At 43.5% G+C, this 21,250-nt stretch overlaps 1 protein-coding gene across 3 annotated transcripts in view; it reads left to right on the forward strand.

Moving 5' to 3' along the window:
- Nucleotides 1-10,915: 10,915 nt before the first annotated feature.
- Nucleotides 10,916-21,250, forward strand: part of STRN (striatin) — a 64,631-nt gene continuing 54,296 nt past the window's right edge. For all 3 annotated transcript variants that reach the window (XM_048484430.1, XM_048484440.1, XM_048484447.1), the window contains exon 1: nt 10,916-11,360. In XM_048484430.1, the coding sequence (XP_048340387.1) occupies nt 11,061-11,360 (300 nt within the window). In that variant the 5' untranslated portion in view covers nt 10,916-11,060. The remainder of the gene's footprint in view (nt 11,361-21,250) is intronic.

Here is a 21,250-nt window from a genome sequence, read left to right on the forward strand (position 1 = left end):
TGTTCTGTTGCAGGCTAGCATGTTGACATTTTTTCGCTTGTACACCTGAAATGGTTTCAGGAGAGTGACTGCACAATATGATGAAGGCAGTTCTTTTATAATACCTCTGCAAGACTTCTTCAGTACTTTACTTTATGGATCCCTCAGTATAGGGAAATTTCCCACACTATCTCCTGTACCCACCACAAATACTCAGCTTCTGCAAATGCTCCATGACATTCATTTATCAGTGTATAGAGTCACTCTAACATGTTACAGCTTAGGCCATTAGGGAACTGTTTTAGTGAACCTGTTTGTTCTAGATATAAAAAAGAATAGCAATAGGCCATATTATTCTTTGTGGCATGAGGAAGGGAAGGAAGGAACGGCTGCAGTGAAATTGCGTTAAGTAAAGCGCCATAAGTACTGGAGGCAAACTGGGAATACCAATGTAAGCACTTACTTGCTTGAGCAGACCAAACATAGCATTCTTTTTCAGAGAGCAAGGCAGCCAAGTAAATGTGTCAATCTCACAATCTGCACATCATGGCAATAGTACATGGCACATCCCCACCACCTGCAGAGGCATTTAATAGCCTGTCTAATAGCCATTGATAGATCTAGTCCCCATGGATTTGTTTAAGTAATCATTTATAGAGGCCTTTGCAAAACATGATCCCATGATCATGGTTTTTGAGAGCCTCCTAAAGCAGGTGATAAAAATTTTAATTGCTTTTACTGATCAGCTTACTTTGTTTAAAGAGAATTTTGCCCTTTGTCCTGATACTTTTTTTTGGTAACATTCTTGCATCAAATGTCATGTTTAATTTGTTAAAACCCGCCTTCAGTTTCACCTACATTATGCATTTACATGGGTTTCTGCTGTCATTCCCAAAATACCTAGCGCAAAGGACAAAATTTCTGACCATGTTCAGAGTTCCTGTATTTATTTACTTAAAATATTCAAATACCATCTTATCTCCTTCGACTCAAGGCAGCTTGCAGAAAGCAACAAAAAGTGTTATGAACACAAAAAAATCAGTAATAGGCTTGATAAGGGTGAAGAAGCTGAAACTCAATCCTGACAATACAGAGGTTCTCTGGGTTAGTGGAAAGGGACTTCAGATCTCTCTGTCTTGGGCCCCTTCCACACATGCAGAATAAGGCACTTTCAATCCACTTTCACTACTGTTTGCAAGTGGATTTTGCTATTCCGCACAGTAAAATCCAGCTGCAAAGTGCACTGAAAGTGGATTGAGGGTGCATTATTCTGCATTTGCGGAAGGGGCCCCGGATAGAGTTAAACCCCCCTTGAAAAACGAGATTCACAGCTTGGGAATGCTGCTTGACATAGCAGTCACCTTAGAAAGCCTGGTGGCTGCTGTGACTTGGATTGCGTTAGCCTAGCTTCAGCTGATAAGTGAATGGTGTCTGTTCCTGGATCAGTCAGATTTAGCCACAGTGATCCATGCCTTAGTCGCATCTAGCCTGGACCATTGCAGTATGTTGCACTTGGGGCTACTCTTGAAGAGGGTTCAGAAGCTGCAGCCAGTGCAGAATGCTGCAGTTAGATTGCTGGCTGGGATTGACAGTTGGAGTGTATATTCCCATTGCTGCATCAATTATGCTAGCTACTGATCCGCTCCTGAGCCCAGTTCAAGGTGCTGATTTTGCCCTTTAAAGCCCTACACAGTTTGGAACCAGGATACTGGAGAGCCATCTTCTTTCATATGATCCAGCCTGGGAATTAAGATCATCGGGAGATGATTGTCTCATTAATCAAAGATATTTCTCTAGTACACAGGAGAGGATCTTTTCTGTGGCAGCACCATAATTATGGAACAACTGAAGTTGCTAAGTAGGTACTTCTGAGTGTTGTGCTCCATTACTAGTCACAAGCACAGCATACACCATCAAACTATAAACAGGAAAGTACCTACTGTTCCAGTTAAGTTGATTCTGCAACAAGGCATTCAAAAATGGACTCCAGCAACTGAGACAGCTTCACTGATCAGCAGGATCTGCTGTTTCCCAAGGGAACTTGCTTTCCTTGTTTGAAAATGTTGCACAGACTGTATCTGTGATAGGCCTGCCTCTACATTCTTCTAGCCCCAACAGTGAGATTGTTGTCTGAGTGTTTAGCAATTTCATCTGATCTTAGTCGGACTTTTTAATGCTACTGGGTGAGAACTGGCAGACATCGTAAATTACGCAACCCAAACCCCGTAAGTTATGGATTTTTCTGCTGGGCAGGGTTGCTTTGTTGTCACAGAAGCCTGTGTTGTTTTTAGCAATGGAGTGGGAATTATCAAATGATCTGAGAGCAAAAACTGGTTGAGCAAGGTTACAATTTTTTATTTTTTTTAAATGGGAACTTAAATAACATAATGCTAAATGATTTCTAAATCCTCAAAAAAATTAAATGAAGTTATCAGTCTAGGTAGGGTTTTTTAGCAATTGTAATTGGTTTTTCACCTTTAAATATGCTGGAAATGTTTTATGACCAATTGGAATGATTTGTTCTCTGCAGTAGAAACAAAGAAGAACAGACTGATATATGGAGTGTGGCTATGAAAACAGCTATAAAACTTTACTTTGTACATAAAACAATATCCACCTTATCAAAGAATTCACATAGGAAACGGGTACTCAGGGGTGGTGGTTGCAGTAGTTCCTCATAGCAGAGGAAATTATTGTAAGGAGTATGGCTCATGACAGAGGTAGGCGTAGGTCTGTGTCAGCTGCCCTTAATCCGTTCTTAGATGTGACCTTTTCCAGATTCACAAGCACCTTAAAGTCCCAGCTCCTGGTGGCTTTTCCAGAACGTGAAAAGGATTGGGCGAGTGGGTGGGTGATAACTGCCCAAGTGATCAGGCTCTTACAACATTTTAATTGGCAGTGGCATCCTTGTAGCCACCATGAGGACAACAGCGTGTCTAGTTTGGCTCTCAGTTTAACAACTACCTCCATGTACAACTTACATACAAACAGAACATATAGGTGTGTAGATGGCTGGCTATCTAGAGATACAAGTCACTCAGCCAAACATCTGTAATTCAGTTTGCCAACAGTCCTGGAGAAAAATTTGCCCTGTATTTTTGACAGAGATTTACACTGCACACTTCAATTCATTAAGCCTTATCAAAAGGGCAGTGCATTTTCTCCAGGGCCAATGGCAACCCTAGTTCCTTTCCCAACAGTGACTGCAGCTCCCCTTTATTTGTTTAAGTTTAGTTCTACTTCTGCTGTAACAATTGGCCCTCCTGGTACTGACTGAGGGAGGCAGAGGTTTAAACAAATGGTTCTTCTGCTAATAGGTCTAATTTAACCCTGAGGGTTTCCGGCACTCAGACGCCATACTAGGAGCCTGTAGATGTAGGTGCATTGTTCCCAAGAACAAGGATCTGAATGACATTCCCCAGGTGGGAATGAAAAATGCAAAATATAATTGCAAACTTATCAGACCAGTCTTTCACCCAACTCTGCAAGATCATTGGAGCCTCTAGTCATTAGTATGTTAAACTTCAGTTTTGCCACAATTGACATACAGTATATCAAAATAATATTCTGATCCTTTCATTCTGCATCATGCTGCACCTTGATTACAGAGCTATGGATGGGCAAAATCTCTAGAATCTTGATAGTAACCTGGAATTGTTTGCACAGCTTGAAAAAAATGGTTTCAGCTGATGTATGCCTTACACACATATTTAATTGTGCTACAAGAGCTAGTTTAGTAACTTTTTAAAGTGTGTAGCTGTAATAGGTTCTGGCTTATGCTACTCATGGGGTAAACATGGGATCTCAAAAGAAGACAATATATTAAATGGTTATTTTTATCTACTTGTTCAGAAAAATTATCTTTTAAAATCTGAATTATCAGATGACTCTACAAAAAGTATTCACAACAGATTTAAAATTAGCCACCTAATTTTGCAAACAGATTCTCCTTTCTTAGATTCCACCTCCACATCCCGATATGCTCCCCTAACTTTGCAAACGGGCTCTCTGTTCTCAGATTCCTCCCCTCCCCTTAAAAAGGCTTACCTAACTTTGCAAATGGGCACTCCTTTGTCAGATCCCCCCCCCCCCCCACACACACATACATACAGACATCCCTAACTTGGCAAATGGGCACTCCTTTGTCAGACCCCCCCCACACACACAAAAACATACAGACATCCCTAACTTGAATCCTTCCTCAGATTCCTCCCCTCCCCACCTCCTAAAAACAGACAGAGTCCCCAAACTTTGCAAACAGGCTCTTTGGGCTCAGCTGCAGCTTCACAAAGTTTGTCCTGTGTTCCCAGGCAGGAAGTTCTTCAAATTTAATCACAGGGACCTAGTCCTGGTAGGGGAAAGCACACAGTGGGATCGTGGGTGGGGGAAGGGAAGTATGGCATCCTACAGCAAGAGCTGCTGGGGAGTGTAGTCCTTGCCCTTTCAGGAAGGGCTGGGATCTGGATGCTCTTGGATAGCTATGGACTACACTTCCCAGCAGCCCTTATTTTTTCTGGTTTGTCATCAGGGTCACGCTGCTCAATTGAATAATAAGATTGCTAGGATTGGGGTGCTGTGTGGTTTCCAGGCTGTATGGCCGTGTTCTAGCAGCATTCTCTCCTGACATTTCGCCTGCATCTGTGGCTGGCATCTTCAGAGGATCTGATGGATTGCTAGGATTACTAGCTCCAGCTTAGAAAACTGCTGGATGGATTGGAGAGGGCAAGGAGCTCAGTGGGCTATAATGTCATAGAACTCACCCTCCAAGTTTGCCATTTTCTCCAGAGGAACTGATCTGTGTCATCGAGATCAGATGTAACCATGGAAAATCTCCAGACCACATCTGGGGGATGATAACCCCAAGCATGGGGATAGAACTGCATGTGGTGGAACTTTACAGGACAAATTCCACAACTGGTCTCTGACAGACACCCTCTGAGTCTGTTCCATAAGTAATTATTCTGATCAACCCAAACCACAACCCAACACTTACGTGTTCCTCCAAAGTCTTGAAAAAATGGCATGGTCCACCACATCAATGACTATTGATCCAGACAACATTGAAGTACGGTGGCTATAGACCCTCTGTATACAGATGTTGTCCAGTTTGAATTAAAAATGAACTTCAGGCTTAAATAGAAAGAACTCTTACATGTTCTTTGCTATGTACTCAACAATGGTATATTGAGGGAAACAAACTGTTGTTACAAAGGAATAGAAGAGATCAAAGTACACTGTAGTGATATTTCACAGCTATTCTACAACTATCTAGAGCCGTGGTGGCGAACCTTTGGCACTCCAGATGTTATGGACTACAATTGCCATCAGCCCCTGCCAGCATGGCCAATTGTAGGGGCTGATGGGAATTGTAGTCCATAACATCTGGAGTGCCATAGGTTTGCCACCACTGATCTAGAGTATAGCAGTGGTGTAGTGGTTAAGAGCAGGTGCATTCTAATCTGGAGGAACTGGGTATGATTCCCCACTCTGCTACTTGAGCTGTGGAGGCTTATCTGGGGAATTCAGATTAGCCGGTGCACTGCAACACATGCCAGCTGGGTGACTTTGGGCTAGTCACAGCTTTTCGGAGCTCTCACAGGGTGTTTGTTGTGAGGGGGGAAGGGCAAGGAGATTGTAAGCCTCTTTGAGTCTCCTACAGGAGAGAAGGAAGATATAAATCCAAACTCTTCTTCTTCTACAACTCAGAGAAGGAATAGGTACAGCTGCTGATGTAAGAAGAATTTAAGAGTTGTGTGCTCTGAAAGGCATGGTACATATTCCCAAATATAGAGTTGCCAACAGGCCTGGAAAACGTGTCATATCCTACCCCTTTAATAAAGGTTTGATGTGTAGAAATGGACAACTGAAGGTTTTCATTGCACCAAAGTAAATAACATTAAGTTAAGCCTCTGTTCAATGAAGAGAACATTTTTCTCCAGGCTTGCTGACAATCCTAGTAAGAGGGAACTATGCTAACCATGGCAGACCAAGACCAATAGTCTGACTTGACATGCATCACTTTCAGGTATTCAGGAGTACCGGGGATCTTCTGCTCCACCATGAACTCGCCCCCCTAGCTCTACTATTTCAACACACAGCAGCCGGTACTGGAGGGGATGAATCGTGCCAGAGAAACTATTTGCGGCAAGACCAGCATCAAACAGTTCTTCAAGTACATCAAAAGCAGGAAGCCAGCTAGGGAAGTGGTAGGCCCATTAGATGATGAAGGAACAAAAGGTGTGCTAAAAGATGACAGGGAGATTGCAGAGAAGCTGAATGAATTCTTTGCATCTGTCTTCACCCAAGAGGAGGTGAGGAAAATTCCTGCACCTGAACCAAGCTTCTTAGGAGGTAAATCTGAGGAACTAGCGAAGATAATGGTAGACAAGGAAGAAGTTCTGGCAGCCATTGATAAACTAAATGCTACCGAATCCCCTGGCCCAGATTGCATTCATCCAAGAGTTCTTAAAGAGCTCAAGCATGAAATTGCTGATGTTCTCACTTTAATATGCAACTTATCCCTGAAATCTGCCTCCATCCCTGAAGACTGGAAGATGGCCAATGTCTACGGTGACCAGATTTTAACATTGGTAAAGAGGGACACCATTGATTGGGGGGGGGGGAGCACGAGGCCCAAAAGAAATGTATCCTTGCTGTGGAGCAGAGCACCAGTGAATAATCAGCCATACAGACCTTATTTCTTGCTTTTTTAAACAAATGCCCCTACAATAAACAAAAAAGGTGTACAGTGGCATTCTTGACTACAGTGGCAGGCGACCCCGACGCCGCTGCCATTCCCCCTCTGCCCGAGGGAGAAGGCAAGCACCTTCTCTCTCGGGCAGAGGAGCTTCTCTGCTCGAGGCTGCCTGCTCCCGCAACGCAAGAGCAGGCGACCCCAAGCAGGCCAACGCCGCTGCCATTCCCCCTCTGCCCGCGGGAGAAGGCAAGCACCTTCTCTCTCGGGCAGAGGGGCTTCCCTGCTCGAGGCCGCCTGCTCCCGCAACGCAAGAGCAGGCGACCCCGAGCAGGCCAACACCGCTGCCATTTCCTCTCTGCCCGAGGGAGAAGGCAAGCACCTTCTCCCTCGGGCAGAGAAGCTTCCCTGCTCGAGGCCGCCTGCTCCCGCAACGCAAGAGCAGGCGACCCCGAGCAGGCCAACACCGCTGCCATTCCCCCTCTGCCCGCGAGAGAAGGCAAGCACCTTCTCTCTTGGGCAGAAGGGCTTCCCTGCTCGAGGCCGCCTGCTCTTGCGTTGCGGGAGTAGGTGGCCTCGAGCAGGGAAGCCCCTCTGCCCAAGGGAGAAGGTGCTTGCCTTCTCCCTCGGGCAGAGAGGAAATGGCAGCGGTGTTGGCTCGAAGTCGCCTGCTCTGGCTTGGCGACTCTCAGCAGCTGAAAGCAGGCGCTGCCACTCCCCCCTCTGGCGAGAGAAGGCAAGCACCTTTTCTCTCGGGCAGAGGGGCTTCTACTCGAGGCAGCCTGCTCCATAGCAGCGCAAGAGCAGGCGACCCCGAGCAGGCCAACGCCGCTGCCACTCCCCCTCTGCCCGCGAGAGAAGGCAAGCACCTTCTCTGGCGGGCAGAGTAACCTTCCTTTCGAGGCCGCCTGCTCCCGCAACGCAAGAGCAGGCGACCCCGAGCAGGCCAACGCCGCTGCCATTTCCTCTCTGCCCGAGGGAGAAGGCAAGCACCTTCTCCCTCGGGCAGAGAAGCTTCCCTGCTCGAGGCCGCCTGCTCCCGCAACGCAAGAGCAGGCGACCCCGAGCAGGCCAACGCCGCTGCCATTCCCCCTCTGCCCGTGAGAGAAGGCAAGCACCTTCTCTCCTCTCTTGGGCAGAGGGGCTTCCCTGCTCGAGGCCGCCTGCTCCCGCAGAGGGGCTTCCTTTGACTCTGATCAAGCAGAAATCACCTTAACTCTTCATGTGCCGGGTGGCTCCTGCTTTGCAGAATTCTGATCCTCTTCAGCCAGGCTGTTCCCCCCACCCCCCACCCCGACATGGAGATCCTTAAGCAGGCGCAGAAACCTTTTTAAAACAGAGCCTCTCACCACTAACTCTCATGGAGGGGAGGGGGATTAATCATTAACAGACTTGCTGGGTCAGTTGAAGTTGAAGTTAATCATTAACCCTGAGGAAGATTCATCAAAGGAGTTGAAGTTAATCTTTAACAACCGGTTCTCCGAACTGAAGAAAATTTAACAACAAACCGGCTGCAGCCTCCAAAACTTGGGACTTTTTTAAAACGCCTCAGGACGCGTGACTAATTGTTAAAAAACGTGAAGGTCCCGCCGAAAACGGGACGGATGGTCACACTACCAATGTCACACTAATCTTTAAGAAAGGATCTAGGGGGGACCCAGGAAATTACAGGCCAGTCAGTTTGACATCTGTTCCTGGTAAATTAGTAAAATCTATCATTAAAGATAAAATTATTAAACATGTAGAAAAGCAATGTTACCCCAATTAGAGGGAACAGGATAAGTTACCCAATACAGATTTAGAGAATCAAAGAGACAGACAAAGAAAATGATTTTAAGAAGTTAGTAGGTTTATTAGAGAGGAACAGGTTGCAAAAGCACCCTGGGAGGAAAGACTCAACTTCGGCTTTGGGGACTGTCCCTTTTATAGGCAAAACTTCACATGATAAGTCATTAAATTCATATATATCACAGAGTTCTTGACAGGATAACATACAAAACTGAAGGACATGCTTTCAGACACAGAGATGTTTTCTTTTGCCATCTCTGAGAGGTATGTCCCATAGATTGATCGTTTCTTTATTACATGTTCATCCTATTGCCTCGTTAAACTCAGGGTTAATTACAGGACAATCCTTGAACAATTTTCCACATTATTGAAACAACTTATCCTGATGCACCTTGACCCTTGGCATCATCCCAATGCTCCTGCCTTTACCCACTTAGATGGATGGTAAAACACAGGGTCTGACAGGAGGAATGTACTGACAGAGGCAAGTGCAACTCTAGCCCAACTCCCTGTCTCCGACCTTGGTTCAGGCAGGAGAATTTACTGCTGAACGCTTTGGCTGGTGTACCCTTGAAGGCCTTCTTTGTTCTTATGCCTTCAGGATCTGCTGAATCAGCAGAGAGTGTAGGTATCCATGTTGTTTAGTTCTTTGTTATCCAGCTCAAGTGGAGAGTTAGAGTTTTTGTATAATGACTAACTTCAAATAACTAGTATAACATAGGAATAAGTATATCATAAATGTTGAATATAAGTGACAATTAAATGCCATTGGATGTGACTAAATATGATTATATATAAGACTTAAATGTGATTAAATGCGATTAAATGCAGTTAGACTTTCAGTGCTAACAGCAAGACCTGTTGAGGAAGAGTCAGTATGGCTTTTGCAGAGGCAAGTCCTGTCTTACAAACTTACTAGAGTTCTTTGAGGGTGTAAACAGGCATGTGGATAAGGGGGAACCAGTGGACATTGTCTACTTGGATTTCCAAAAGGCTTTTGATGAAGTTCCTCACCAGAGACTGTTGAGAAAACTCAGCAATGAAGGATTAAGAGGGGAAGTCCTCCTATGGATTAAAAACTGGTTGAGGAACAGGAAACAAAGGGTGGGTATAAATGGGAAGTTCTCACAATGGAGAGATATAGGGAGTAGTGTTCCCCAAGGATCTGTTTTGGGACCAGTACTCTTTAATTTATTCATAAATGACCTGGAAGTAGGAGTGGGTAGCGTGGTGGCCAAATTTGCAGATGATACCAAATTATGTAGGGTGGTGAGAACCACAAAGGATTGCGAAGAGCTCCAAGCGGACCTTGATAAATTAGGTGAGTGGGCTAAGAAATGGCAAATGCAGTTCAATGTAGCAAAATGCAAAGTGATGCACATAGGGGCAAAAAATCCAAACTTCACATACAATCTACAGGGGTCAGTGCTATCAGTCACAGACCAGGAAAGGGATTTGGGCGTCTTAGTTGATAGTTCCATGGGAATGTCAACTCAATGCATGGCAGCTGTGAAAAAGGCAAACTCTATGCTGGGGATAATTAGGAAAGGAGTTGATAATAAAACTGCAAGGATTGTCATGCCCTTATATAAAGCCGTGGTGCGACTGCACTTGGAGTACTGTGTTCAGTTCTGGTCGCCACATCTCAAAAATGATATCGAAGAGATAGAAAAAGTGCAGAGAAGGGCAACGAGGATGATTGAAGGATTGGAGCACCTTCCTTATGAGGAGAGGCTGTAGCGTTTGGGACTCTTTAGTTTGGAGAGGAGATGTCTAAGGGGGGATATGATTGAAGTCTATAAAATTATGCATGGGGTAGAAAATGTTGACAAGAGAGACATTTTTCTCTCTTTCTCACAATACTAGAACCAGGGGGCATTCATTGAAAATGCTGGGGGGAAGAATTAGGACTAATCAAAGGAAACACTTCTTCAGGCAATGTGTGATTGGTGTTTGGAATATGCTGCCACGGGAGGTAGTGATGGCCACTAACCTGGATAGCTTTAAAAGGGGCTTGGACAGATTTATGGAGGAGAAGTCGATCTACGGCTACCAATTTTGATCCTCCTTGATCTGAGGTTGCAAATGCTTTAGTAGACCAGGTGCTCAGGAGCAGCAGCAGCAGCAGCAGGCCATTGCTTTCACATCCTGCACGTGAGCTCCCAAAGGCACCTGGTGGGCCACTGCCAGTAGCAGAGTGCTGGACTAGATGGACTCTGGTCTGATCCAGCAGGCTAGTTCTTATGTTCTTAAGAGATTTGCAGGGATGATAACCTGCTGGGCTCTAACACGTAGAGGGGCAGTTTTTCTCCGGAGCCTGAGGTGGGCAGACCAAGAACTACACTTCCCAGCTTGCCTCCGCTCTGTCAATGCAGAACGCGTTTTTGCGCTGTCCCCAGCGGGGCCCGGTAGCAGCCGGCGGGGGAGACTGACAGGCGCTGACGGGCTACGGGACGCGCCCAGTTGGTTGCTGCTGCTGCCGCCGCTGCTTGCACTGAGGCGCGGCTACCTAGTTCGGGGCGGGCGGCGACGGCGCGGCTGGTGCTCGGGGCTGCGCAGGCGGAGCTGGGGGGCTCCGGCCGCGACGACGGCTCCGGCCATGGACGAGCAAGCGGGGCCCGGCGTCTTCTTCAGCAACAACAACAACAACAACGCCGCCGCACTGTTGCTGCCGCCGCCTGCGGGCGGGGCCGGGCCGGGGCTGGAGCCGGGGGAGGCTGCGGCTGCCGCGGCTGCAGCTGCCGCGGCGGCGGCCGGGGGCTCCTCGGCCGCGCCGGCGCCGGCCTCTGCGGCGCGGGCTCAGTACAGCGTGCCCGGCATCCTGCATTTCCTGCAGCACGAGTGGGGCCGCTTCGAGGCCGAGAGAGCCGAGTGGGAGGCGGAGCGGGCGGAGTTGCAGGTAGCGTCCCTTCGCTGCCGCCTCGCTACACGCGTGTATGCAAGCAGACGCGTGTACAACTCCCTACCTCTCTCTCTCTCCCCCCCTTATATACATATATTATTCCTTATCGTTCTCCTTTCCGCGATCTTTTTTTTCCACACCCCCCCCCCCGCCGCCGCCCCCCCCGCCCCCGCCCCCGCCCCCGCCCCGCTTCCGAGGAGGGCGGGCCGAACCTCCGGGACACCTCCCAGTGTCAAGACCCACGTTGTAGCCGTGACCAGTCGCGCCAATAATAGCTTCGAGAATCAGAGCTCCCTTCGGCTGGGGTCTTCGTGCAGTTCTCCACCTCTGAGTATACGCAGAGAGCTTATCCTTCCCCACTCGGTAGTCGTAGTCAGCTGTTGGCTTTCCTCTGGGGCTGTGTGGGTGGGGAAGACTTCCAAGACTTAGGCTGTTGTTTCTTTTCTAAAGCTAGGAAACTTTGGCTGCCACTCAGGAGAGAGAGCCACTCAAATCGGAAGCCCTTTGGCACCTCGGATTGTCCGTGCCTACTCCGTGTGTGTGGAGTGTGAAAAGCTACGATCCAGAGTGACTGTATTATCCTCAAAACCAGCACAGTATTAGTTTTGTGTGTTGTCTTCACCTCTGAAAGCACAGCATGGGAGATAAGGTTCAAGGGTGGCAGAAACTGCTTGCTTTTATTGCTAGGAGACTTAGAGACTGGCATGGGTGTATCTCACCTTCATGGCCTTGGAAACAGTTAAAAATATTTAGCTACTCTTCAAATATTCAGAACATTTAACATACATGGTTTTAGAAATCTTTGCAATTCCTGTGTAAGGAGAGATCTAAGCCACTGTTTAAATGTTTGTCATGTTTGACAGGTGAGAGGCTTTTCCACTTCCCCTCCATCACTGATCCCAGTAGAACAGTATTACAAGCTAGAACTCATTGGGAGGACATTAATATTGAAGCACTGCTGCTGCACAGTTTTGTGCAACTTTCTGTTTGTTTGGCCCTCCAGTGTATGGCAGAATGAGAGGGAATGGCTGATATTTCAGTTAGGGCCTGTTGTCTGCTTTGAAGAAAATGTTTGGATATATAAGGCATGTTTGAAAAAAAATCTAGTTAGTAGTATTTAGTAGTAGTAGAATTTATATAGATGGCTTTCCTTCACATACCCCTCCTGTCTCTCCACTGGGGACCCCAAGTGGCTTATGTTGTTTTCTCCTCTGTTTTCTCCTGTCAACAACACTGTAAGATAGAGAATATGTGAGTGACCCAGTGTGATCCAGCACACTAACATGGCAGAGCCAGCTTGATGTAATTGTTGAGAGCAGCAGACTTTAATCTGGAGAAACAGGTTTGATTCCCCACGCTTTCCCATGAGCGGCAGACTCTAATATGAAGAACTGGGTTAGATTTTCCACTCTTCCACATGAAGTGTGCTGGGTGACCTTGGGCTAGTCACAGTTCTTCAAAACACTCTCACCCCCACCCACCTCACAAGGTGTCTGTTGTAGGGAGAGGAAGGGAAAGGAGTTTGTAGGGAGAGGAAGGGAAAGCCCCTTTGAGTCCTTATGGTTGTTAAAAGTGGGGTATGAATCCAAACTCTTTCTTCAGAGTGAGGATTAGAATTTTGGTGTCTGAGCTCCTAGCCCGACACTCTAACCACTACACCACACTGGCTCTCGCAAGTGGGCTTCTAAGTGCGTATGTCTGTATTATTTGATATTACTGTGTGTCTGCAAATTAAGTGAATTGCAAGCTGGACAAAGTCTATGTTTAGTCTATATTGTTAAGCTCTGAATAATACAACAAATATTTTCCGTAAGCTTAAGAAACGATTGGGGAGAGTAACCAGCATTTATGATTTCAGAGTTTAGGTTTCATACTTACTGTGCAGCAGCCCCACTGCTTTGAATTGAAAAGTCTTAAGTATTGGATTAACTAGATGTTTCACATTTAAATGGTTTCTGAAAAGTTTTAATATTGTAAAGGATAAATTCTAGCATCTTAGGGAGACCGCTCCTGTACCTCATCTTGTACAAGAAACAACCAACAAGGTGTGTGCTTGGTTAGTTTGTCTACTGTTTGTTGGCCATGTGTGTAATCTTAACTCAGGAGGAGAAGGGCTGTTCTTCCACTTTGCTTGAGAAGTGGCATTTGAACAGAACTGACAGACTGACTTTTTTGTCTGTCACAAAGATATTTCCCTCCCTCCCTGCTTCTTAAGGCAGTTTTTCAAGAATTTAAAAAAACCTGTTGATTGAAAAAGTTGAACTTTTAAGTGTTGAACAGATGTTTGAACAGATACAAATTGTATTCTGAGAATCTTCAGGCCTTAAGTTAAACTTGGTTTATGCTGCATTCCGGTGCATACTTATTTGAGAATAATTTCCATTACTTTCAGCAGTATTTCTGGGTAAGCATAGCTAGAATTGAACTGGGCAGTGTTTTGGGGGGAATGAATGACTAAAAGTTCTGATAATTTTTTTTTTTACAATATGGCAAGGCTGCTGGAGTAGCTCACTGTTATATAATCTTACTCTTCATGAGAAATACAGCATTAATTGTTCCTTCTTCCAAAGGTAGCACAAGGTCTGAGTCTAATTAATATTTATAATTTATAGTCGGTCTTTGCAAGACTCAAGGTGGATAAAACAGAATGAAATGGCAGAGGGTGTCCCTTCAGACTCTCATTATTGGCTATAAACAACTCCAGGAACAACAGCAAATAAATATTTAAGTGACTTTTTGTTCTAGACCCTTTTTTGGCACCTTGGGAGTACTTTCTGTTTGTGCTGAGCATTTTTTTCCATTTGAGTTTTTTGTTTGTATTATAATTCTGTTCATTTTGGCTGCTTTTAAAAAAGAACACTCTCCTATTTTCTTACTATCTCCAGTTAATTTTGTTGTTCATCAAGAGCACTAATGCTTTATACCAAGATTGATTAGTGACCATGCTGTAAGAATGACTGTAATTCAGTTTTATTGTATGTGTTCAGATTTCATGGGTTATATGCCTAAAAGTTGTATTATTGTGGTGGAATTAAGGACCTGCGTACATTGTGATCCATATTTTTTCTAGTAGACTTATGACTGCCTTTTCTACCGAAGGGACTATCACAGCCTCCTTTGATTTTTGGGGAACTGGGTTTGTTTTAAACTATAAACCTTCACCTCTGTTAAAGGTAAAGGTAGTCAGTCCCCTGTGCAAGTACCATGTCATTACTGACCCATGGAGTGATGTCAAATCACAATGTTTACTAGGCAGACTATATTGAGAGGGTAGTTTTCCATTGCCTTCTCTGGTCATTTACACTTTATCCCCAGCAATCTGGGTATTCATTTTACCAGTGTCAGAAAGTTGGAAGGATGAGTCAACCTTGAGCCAGCTAGCTGAAACCAACCTCTGTCAAGATTGAACTCAGGTTGTGAGAAGAGATTTGATTGCAGTACTGTGGCTTACCACTCTGCTCTGTGGGGCAGCCTCACAGTTACCAGGTGTTTTAAGGTAGTAGGACTTTGGGTCCATAACTGTGATTTAATTTTTTTTGGTGAGGAAGTAGAGTATGAAAATTAGGAATTGTATATAAACAGCAGAGTAGATAATTTCAGAGTAGATAAAAATCAGTGACCCATTATGCATGGAAGGCTTACCTCAGGGCTCTTTACTGCGCAGTGGACTTTTAGTGGGGTCTCCTCACATTTCTCTGTTTACATGCAAGGAGGCAGCCCACAGCAGTTTGTCTGCTGAATTCTGCCAGCTCTCCATTCCTGGTTCTTTTAACTTTGCCCATCAAATCAGCCTTAAAGGCACTGGCTTCTCCCCTTCCCCTCTTCTCTCTCTCTCTCTCTCTTCCTGCTGCTGCCACAGAGATAAAAGGCTTGTTTTAAAGAAAAGACTCGTTTGAAATAAAGTTTTTAAAAGCCCTTCTGATCATCAGGAAAGGTGGAAGCAGAATGGGAAAAGTAGGTGGAGCTAAAAAGAGACTCTGCTTGTACTATTACCTGGAAAAGCCCTCTCTCTTGTTGTTATATTGAGATATCGATATCTCATATAAGCATTTAGAGAAACAAGAAAGAGCTGGCAACATGAAAGGGGGAGGTGAGGGGAAAAGCATGAATGGCAGGGTGAAGCTAGGTAGGCTGGCTGTGGGTGGAGGGAAAATGTCGGGGGCAAAGCTGTGCTCACTGGCAAATCTGTCCCACTCTGGTGATGAAGCAAATTAAATTGGTGCGAGAAGTGGTCACGCTTGCTGTGAAGAGAATGAAAAGTGAAAGCAGGGCTCCAGAAAATACATCCATGCAAGAAATCTTGCTACAATTCACATTCACTCCCATCACACAGCAGACATGTTGTGCATAATCAGTCAATGATTTTTTAATCAGTTTATTTAAAAAAAAATCAGATTAAAAAAATAAAATTCTTTTTGAGGAAAAATCTATCTAAAGATGCTGGTTGTAGTGGGTTTTCTGGGCTGTGTGGTAGATCTGGTAGGTAGGTCTGGTAGATCTTGTTCCTAACGTTTCGACTGCATCTAAATATTTATTTATTCGACTTTTACACCGCCCACCCCCGGAGGGCTCTGGGCAGTGTACAACAACTAATATAATCTAAAATAACAAGAAGAGCACATTCAATAAATACATACAATATAATAACATCAGTTTTCTAATTAGATAGTTTTCTATCTAAGATACATTATAGTCCAAAAGTTATTCATCATGAAATAAGGATTAGTTTTTAATTATGTGGCACAAGATTGTATATTAATGAAATGTTGAAATGTTTTGGTAATTTAATTCCATCAGTTTGTTTGAAATGTAATTCTCTTCCAGAGGTTTCTGTAAGATATTTTGTGCACTTTTTCCATCTAAAAATATTATCACAGATGTTTGGTTTTGCAGTTCTAAAAACTGTGAATTTGTGTCTGCAGAGATAACATGCCTGTTTCACACTAAAAATGTTATAAAATAATCATACAGATTTGACAAAAAGGCTTTCATCCCATTGTTCTGTTGCAAACCTCTGTACCCAGAATCACCCCCTTACTACTTAACAGCTAAGTTTCAAGAAGTTCAATGAATAGAAAATTGTTTGGCGTGGAATAGATCTGTGCAAGGAGTGATATGTGATGAGGGAGGGGCAAGTAGTTGAAATGACAGCGAAGCTTTTTGAGCACAGTACTCCACCAAGCTTAGGATCTTTGTGTATATAGCCTGAGGTTAATTATTCTGTCCCTGAGGAGAAAATCTATCATGACAATAGATCATAAAAAAGACCCAGTTTGGGAATATTTTTATACAGTTCCTCTACCTATGGGTAAGAAAAGCATGCATGCAAAATGCAAACATTGCAACAAAGAAATGCAAGGCCTTGTGGCAAATGAAACTAAAGGTAGTTCACCTCACAATAATATCAGAATTATCTATGTATTTTAATAGTATAGCCAAATCAGTACTTTATAGTGTAACTGTAAAACAAATCTGAAAAATTATTATTCTAAAAATGAAACCTTGTCTGGTAAATATTAAGATTATACCAGCAAGAATGAGACTTGATGTAGAAAACCATGATTTAAATCTAACCTTATTGACTAGTGAATCAAATTGTGATCTACTTCAAGGAATAGATTAGCAGCACAGGTCTCCAGACAGAGGAAAAACCTAGCTGAGGCATGTAAATTTAAGCTGGTTACAACTGGTTTGAATGTTCTTTAATGCTTTCAGGCACAATTAGGCTTTTACTGACTAGCCAGTAGGTTGAATCCTCTCACTCATGCAGGAGTCCACCCAAATCAACCTCTCCCTTCCGAAGAATCAGTCTAAATGGGGTGAGATCTGCTGGTTACCAGAGGTAGGCCTGACAATCAGGTACTCTCTTCTCTTGCAGATGTAGAGCTAAACTACACTGTTTGCTGCAGTTTCCTCACACAGGTAGAACTACTTTTCAAACTGTCTGTTGTTTTACTGAGCCAGACCTAGAGGGTCACTGCACTCTTCTGAGGCAGACCTGAATTAACTCCTGCTGAACTCCTCTCTAACATTCCATCCCTGTCTAAAAGGTGATTGGATATTGGAGCAGCACTCCCATATCCTCAACTATGGCTCTTTCCCCTTGAGGGGCAGGACAGCCTCTTGTCCGTCACAAGTTTCCATAGAATTTATAGTGAAACTTCAGGAACTAGAACTAGAAATCAGTGTACATATGTGTTGAGCCGGGAAATAAAGGATAATGTATGAGCATGTTTTTGAGAGTTGAAAAGATGTTAAGTGGAGAGTGGGTGAAATGCAATCTAAGGAACTATTCTGACTAACTGCTAGTCGTCTGGTATTATTCCTGAATTTAGAACTTCTGTGAAGTATGGGTAAACGCAGCCATTATGTAATCCAACTGTAGCGTAAGGGAGAGTAATTTTGGATCCTATTATTTCGGAGATATTATGCAAGAAGGGTAGGGGGTGTCAATTAAGTTTACTGCAATTGCTGTATTACGATGGTCATGTCTCAGAATAGGACTTAAAATAGAGCACCCTTGCTTCTGCAGTAGCTATGCTGTTAATAATGATTTTCCTTGTTGCTTTGGAGATTTCAAGGTTATTAAAATTGCTCATTTGGATGTGTCCTGTACAGATTTGCAATTTGTGTGTACATTATAATGCTAGAAGAATTAATATAGCAGTTGCTGAACCTGTCTAGGTCAAGCATCCCAAAGTCCTATTACCAGTCTACTTCATTATTAGATTATCTTCCCTGTTCTTACTGAGGTTGTTTGCCTTCTCCAAGACCTTTTCTGCAGCAACAGGTTATGGATTTTTTTTTCCTGACCATTATGCAGGAAAGTTTTTTAAAAAAACACCTTTAGTATGCTTCTTGTAATTCTTGTATTCTTGTGGATTCTTGTAAAAGGATGGTAGCATTCAACCTGGAACTTGTCAGTTATAACTTGTGAAGGGTTGTTTTTGAGGTTACAGGTTTTGTATTTCCTGTGTCATGTGCTGAAGGAAGTTGTTTGCCTCCTCCCTCAGCTTGTTCTGTTCTTTTTTTCTTTCCTGAGCCTCAATTAAAGGGTCTCTGTTATGATCCATAACTGGATTGGCTAATGTAGATGAGCTTCATACCTGTTATTTCTGGGTCAGCAATCCTGCATGCCACATATGCAGATCATTATTTGAAACTTAGGGGAGATCTCAACACATTCTAATTGTTGCCTGGAGGGCTGTTGTTTCCCAGGAGAGATAAATAAAAAAGTCAAAAATCCATCTGTATTTGCAGAGTATCTAGTCAGTGGTGGGATCCAAAAATTTTAATAACAGGTTCCGATGGTGGTGGGATTCAAACAGTGGCGCTGCCGCACAAACGCACCTCCAGTCCCTATTGGGCAGGGAGGTTGCTTTAGTAACCCCTTCTCCGCACTCAGAAAAAATTAGTAAGCACTTCTAGAGAAGTGGTGAGAACTGGTTGGGTCCCACTTCTGTATCTAGTCCTGCTAAAGTAGCATCCTGAATTATGTCATTAGTTCAGTCCACTGCCACCTATTTTAGAGGAAAATAGTTTAAAGAACTTCAGACTGTGGTTATCACCTTAAAATGTCCTTTTTTTATTGGTAGGGATAACTTGAAAAAAAATCTGTTGGAATCACTGTTAACTTGTATAGCCTTTTTTCTAAGCTCTTTTTCTTCTGTGATCAGGAATAACAGCACTTCAAACTGCAAGTAAGCAGATGGTGTTCTAAATAGATAGGTGCTGTTTGTGGGAGAAGGGGGACATCTCATACTCTGGTAGCAGTGCTTTTGGGAACAGTATTTTAAATAGTCTTTGGCTGCACAGATGAAAAATAATTTTAGATTAACAAACTCAGAACTTTTGGCTGCTGTTTTTTCTCAGTAAGGGTAAAATGAAAAGTTAGTAAGCATACTTTTTCAGTAAGTCTGAATTGTATGCTCATTACCAAAGAAAGGCAAGTCTGACCTTCTCAGTGAGCTGCTGTATCCAGCAAAGCAAAGAACTACTTCCTCTTTAGAAAGCAGAAAAGAAGCACATTCTGGCTGATTTGTGCAAGTAGCATTGTTTCCACATACATACATACACAGTTTAATTTTTCTTGAGTTTATAAAAAAATATTGTAAGTGTATGAGAAGATGCATGTAGTTTGGGGTAGAGGAAGACGGCATATGTTCTAGTAATAAGACGACTATATTTAAAGAAGATGAACTTAAAATAAGGTGACAGCACTTTACAGAGCATGTTCCCTACTGAAGTTATGAACGTACTCTGATTTAGTACTGCCTTATATTTATATTGTGTTCTGGGTTGTTAATTGCTTTTCAGGTAAGATAATCAAATACCTATAGAAATGTTTTTTTGGAAAATGTATTTTAAATGAGAAAAATATGTATAGAAGGAGAAATAGAATGCCATATAGTGAAAAATGGAAACTTGGAATCTTCCTGTTCTTTGTTTAGAACACTCCCTCAACCTTAGAGACTCATGAGTGTTCTGAAAGGTAGCACGTCACATTCTTTCATTATTAATGGGTGTGCCATTGGTCAGTTTGGAAGAGCTTACCAAAATGTGAATTGGCATCCATGTTGCCCAGCCGTTCATTGAAAGGAGCAATAGATGGGAGCAAGGTTGTCTTCCCCATTAACAGTCACTGCTGCATATTTTAAAAAGTTTAACTTTGAAAACTCAGTCTTCTCTTACTGTGAACCCCATTCATAAGCCTGGTGTCAGGCAGAAAGGTGTTGTGGAAATACTTTAAATAAATGTGTATTCCACCTTATCTTATTTTCCCCCACTATAATTTTGCTCCAGCTTTGCAAGGAAGATGTTGCATAAGCGCAGCTTTCTACGTGTTTAGCAGATGTGACTGGAGATGAACATCTAGGTGTGCATCACCATTCTCATTGCAGTTTTTCAGTCAGTCCTCATTGAACTGGCTGAGTGAAAATGAGGTTGTGCATCTGCATCTGGTGCCACCAGTTACAAGTGGGCCTGGGCCCTTTGACTCTTTATGGAGTAGAGTTAAAAATCTGTGTTTCATTTTTGTTATTTTATCTGTTTTGGGAACAGTACTATAGAATAAGTAGCAGTTCAGGCTCAGTATATTTTTTTTATAGAACATCCCTGTTATGAGCCTCGTCCTGTTAGTATAATAAGCTTTGCTTGTCTATGATGCAACTATCGTGTAGATGGCATAGAAATTTGCTAAATACTGAGTTTTAAATGCTGGTAATCTGAGTTCCCAGAAGTTTAGGAGTGTAGTTCTTCAGGATTTCTTTTTTGAATGCTGCTGAGGAACTGAGTTTGTGGTGCCCTCTTGCTGTACCCTGAACAGTTGAATGTTCTTCCTTTATTTTGAACTTTTTTCTTGTTTTTAAAATTTAAACATTATTTCAGTGAAAACAAAACTGTCAGAATAAAGTATCATGGCCCGAATCTACAGGCTGTTGTGGGTTTTCCAAACTGGGTGGCCATAGTATGGTAGTTTTTCTGTTAAGTTTCACCTGCATCTATGGCTGGTATCTTCAGAAGTATATCATGGTAAGACATGTTTCTCTCTGAGGCACAGTTTGGAGTGATTGTGTGATGGGGTGTTTGTTTTGTCCACCTCACAGGTAGGAGGGAAGGTGTAATTGTGACAAATAACGTTGTGGCTTTATTAGACATGTGAATTTCCCATTAACTCGATCCTTATTGTATGTTGCTTAAACAGATGGAGATTGCAGTTAGTCAAAGTTGGTGGTTGTGAATGTGAGTGTAGTGGTTAAGAGCTGCAGACTCTAATATGGAGAACTAGGTTTGTTTCTCTATTTCTCCACATGAAGCCTGATGGGCAACCTTGGACTAGTCACAGCTCTCTCAGAATTCTTTCAACCCCCTCCCATCTCATAAAGTGT

The sequence above is a fragment of the Sphaerodactylus townsendi genome, linkage group LG01 (assembly GCF_021028975.2).
Source record: "Sphaerodactylus townsendi isolate TG3544 linkage group LG01, MPM_Stown_v2.3, whole genome shotgun sequence".
NCBI classification, from domain to species: Eukaryota; Metazoa; Chordata; class Lepidosauria; order Squamata; family Sphaerodactylidae; genus Sphaerodactylus; species Sphaerodactylus townsendi.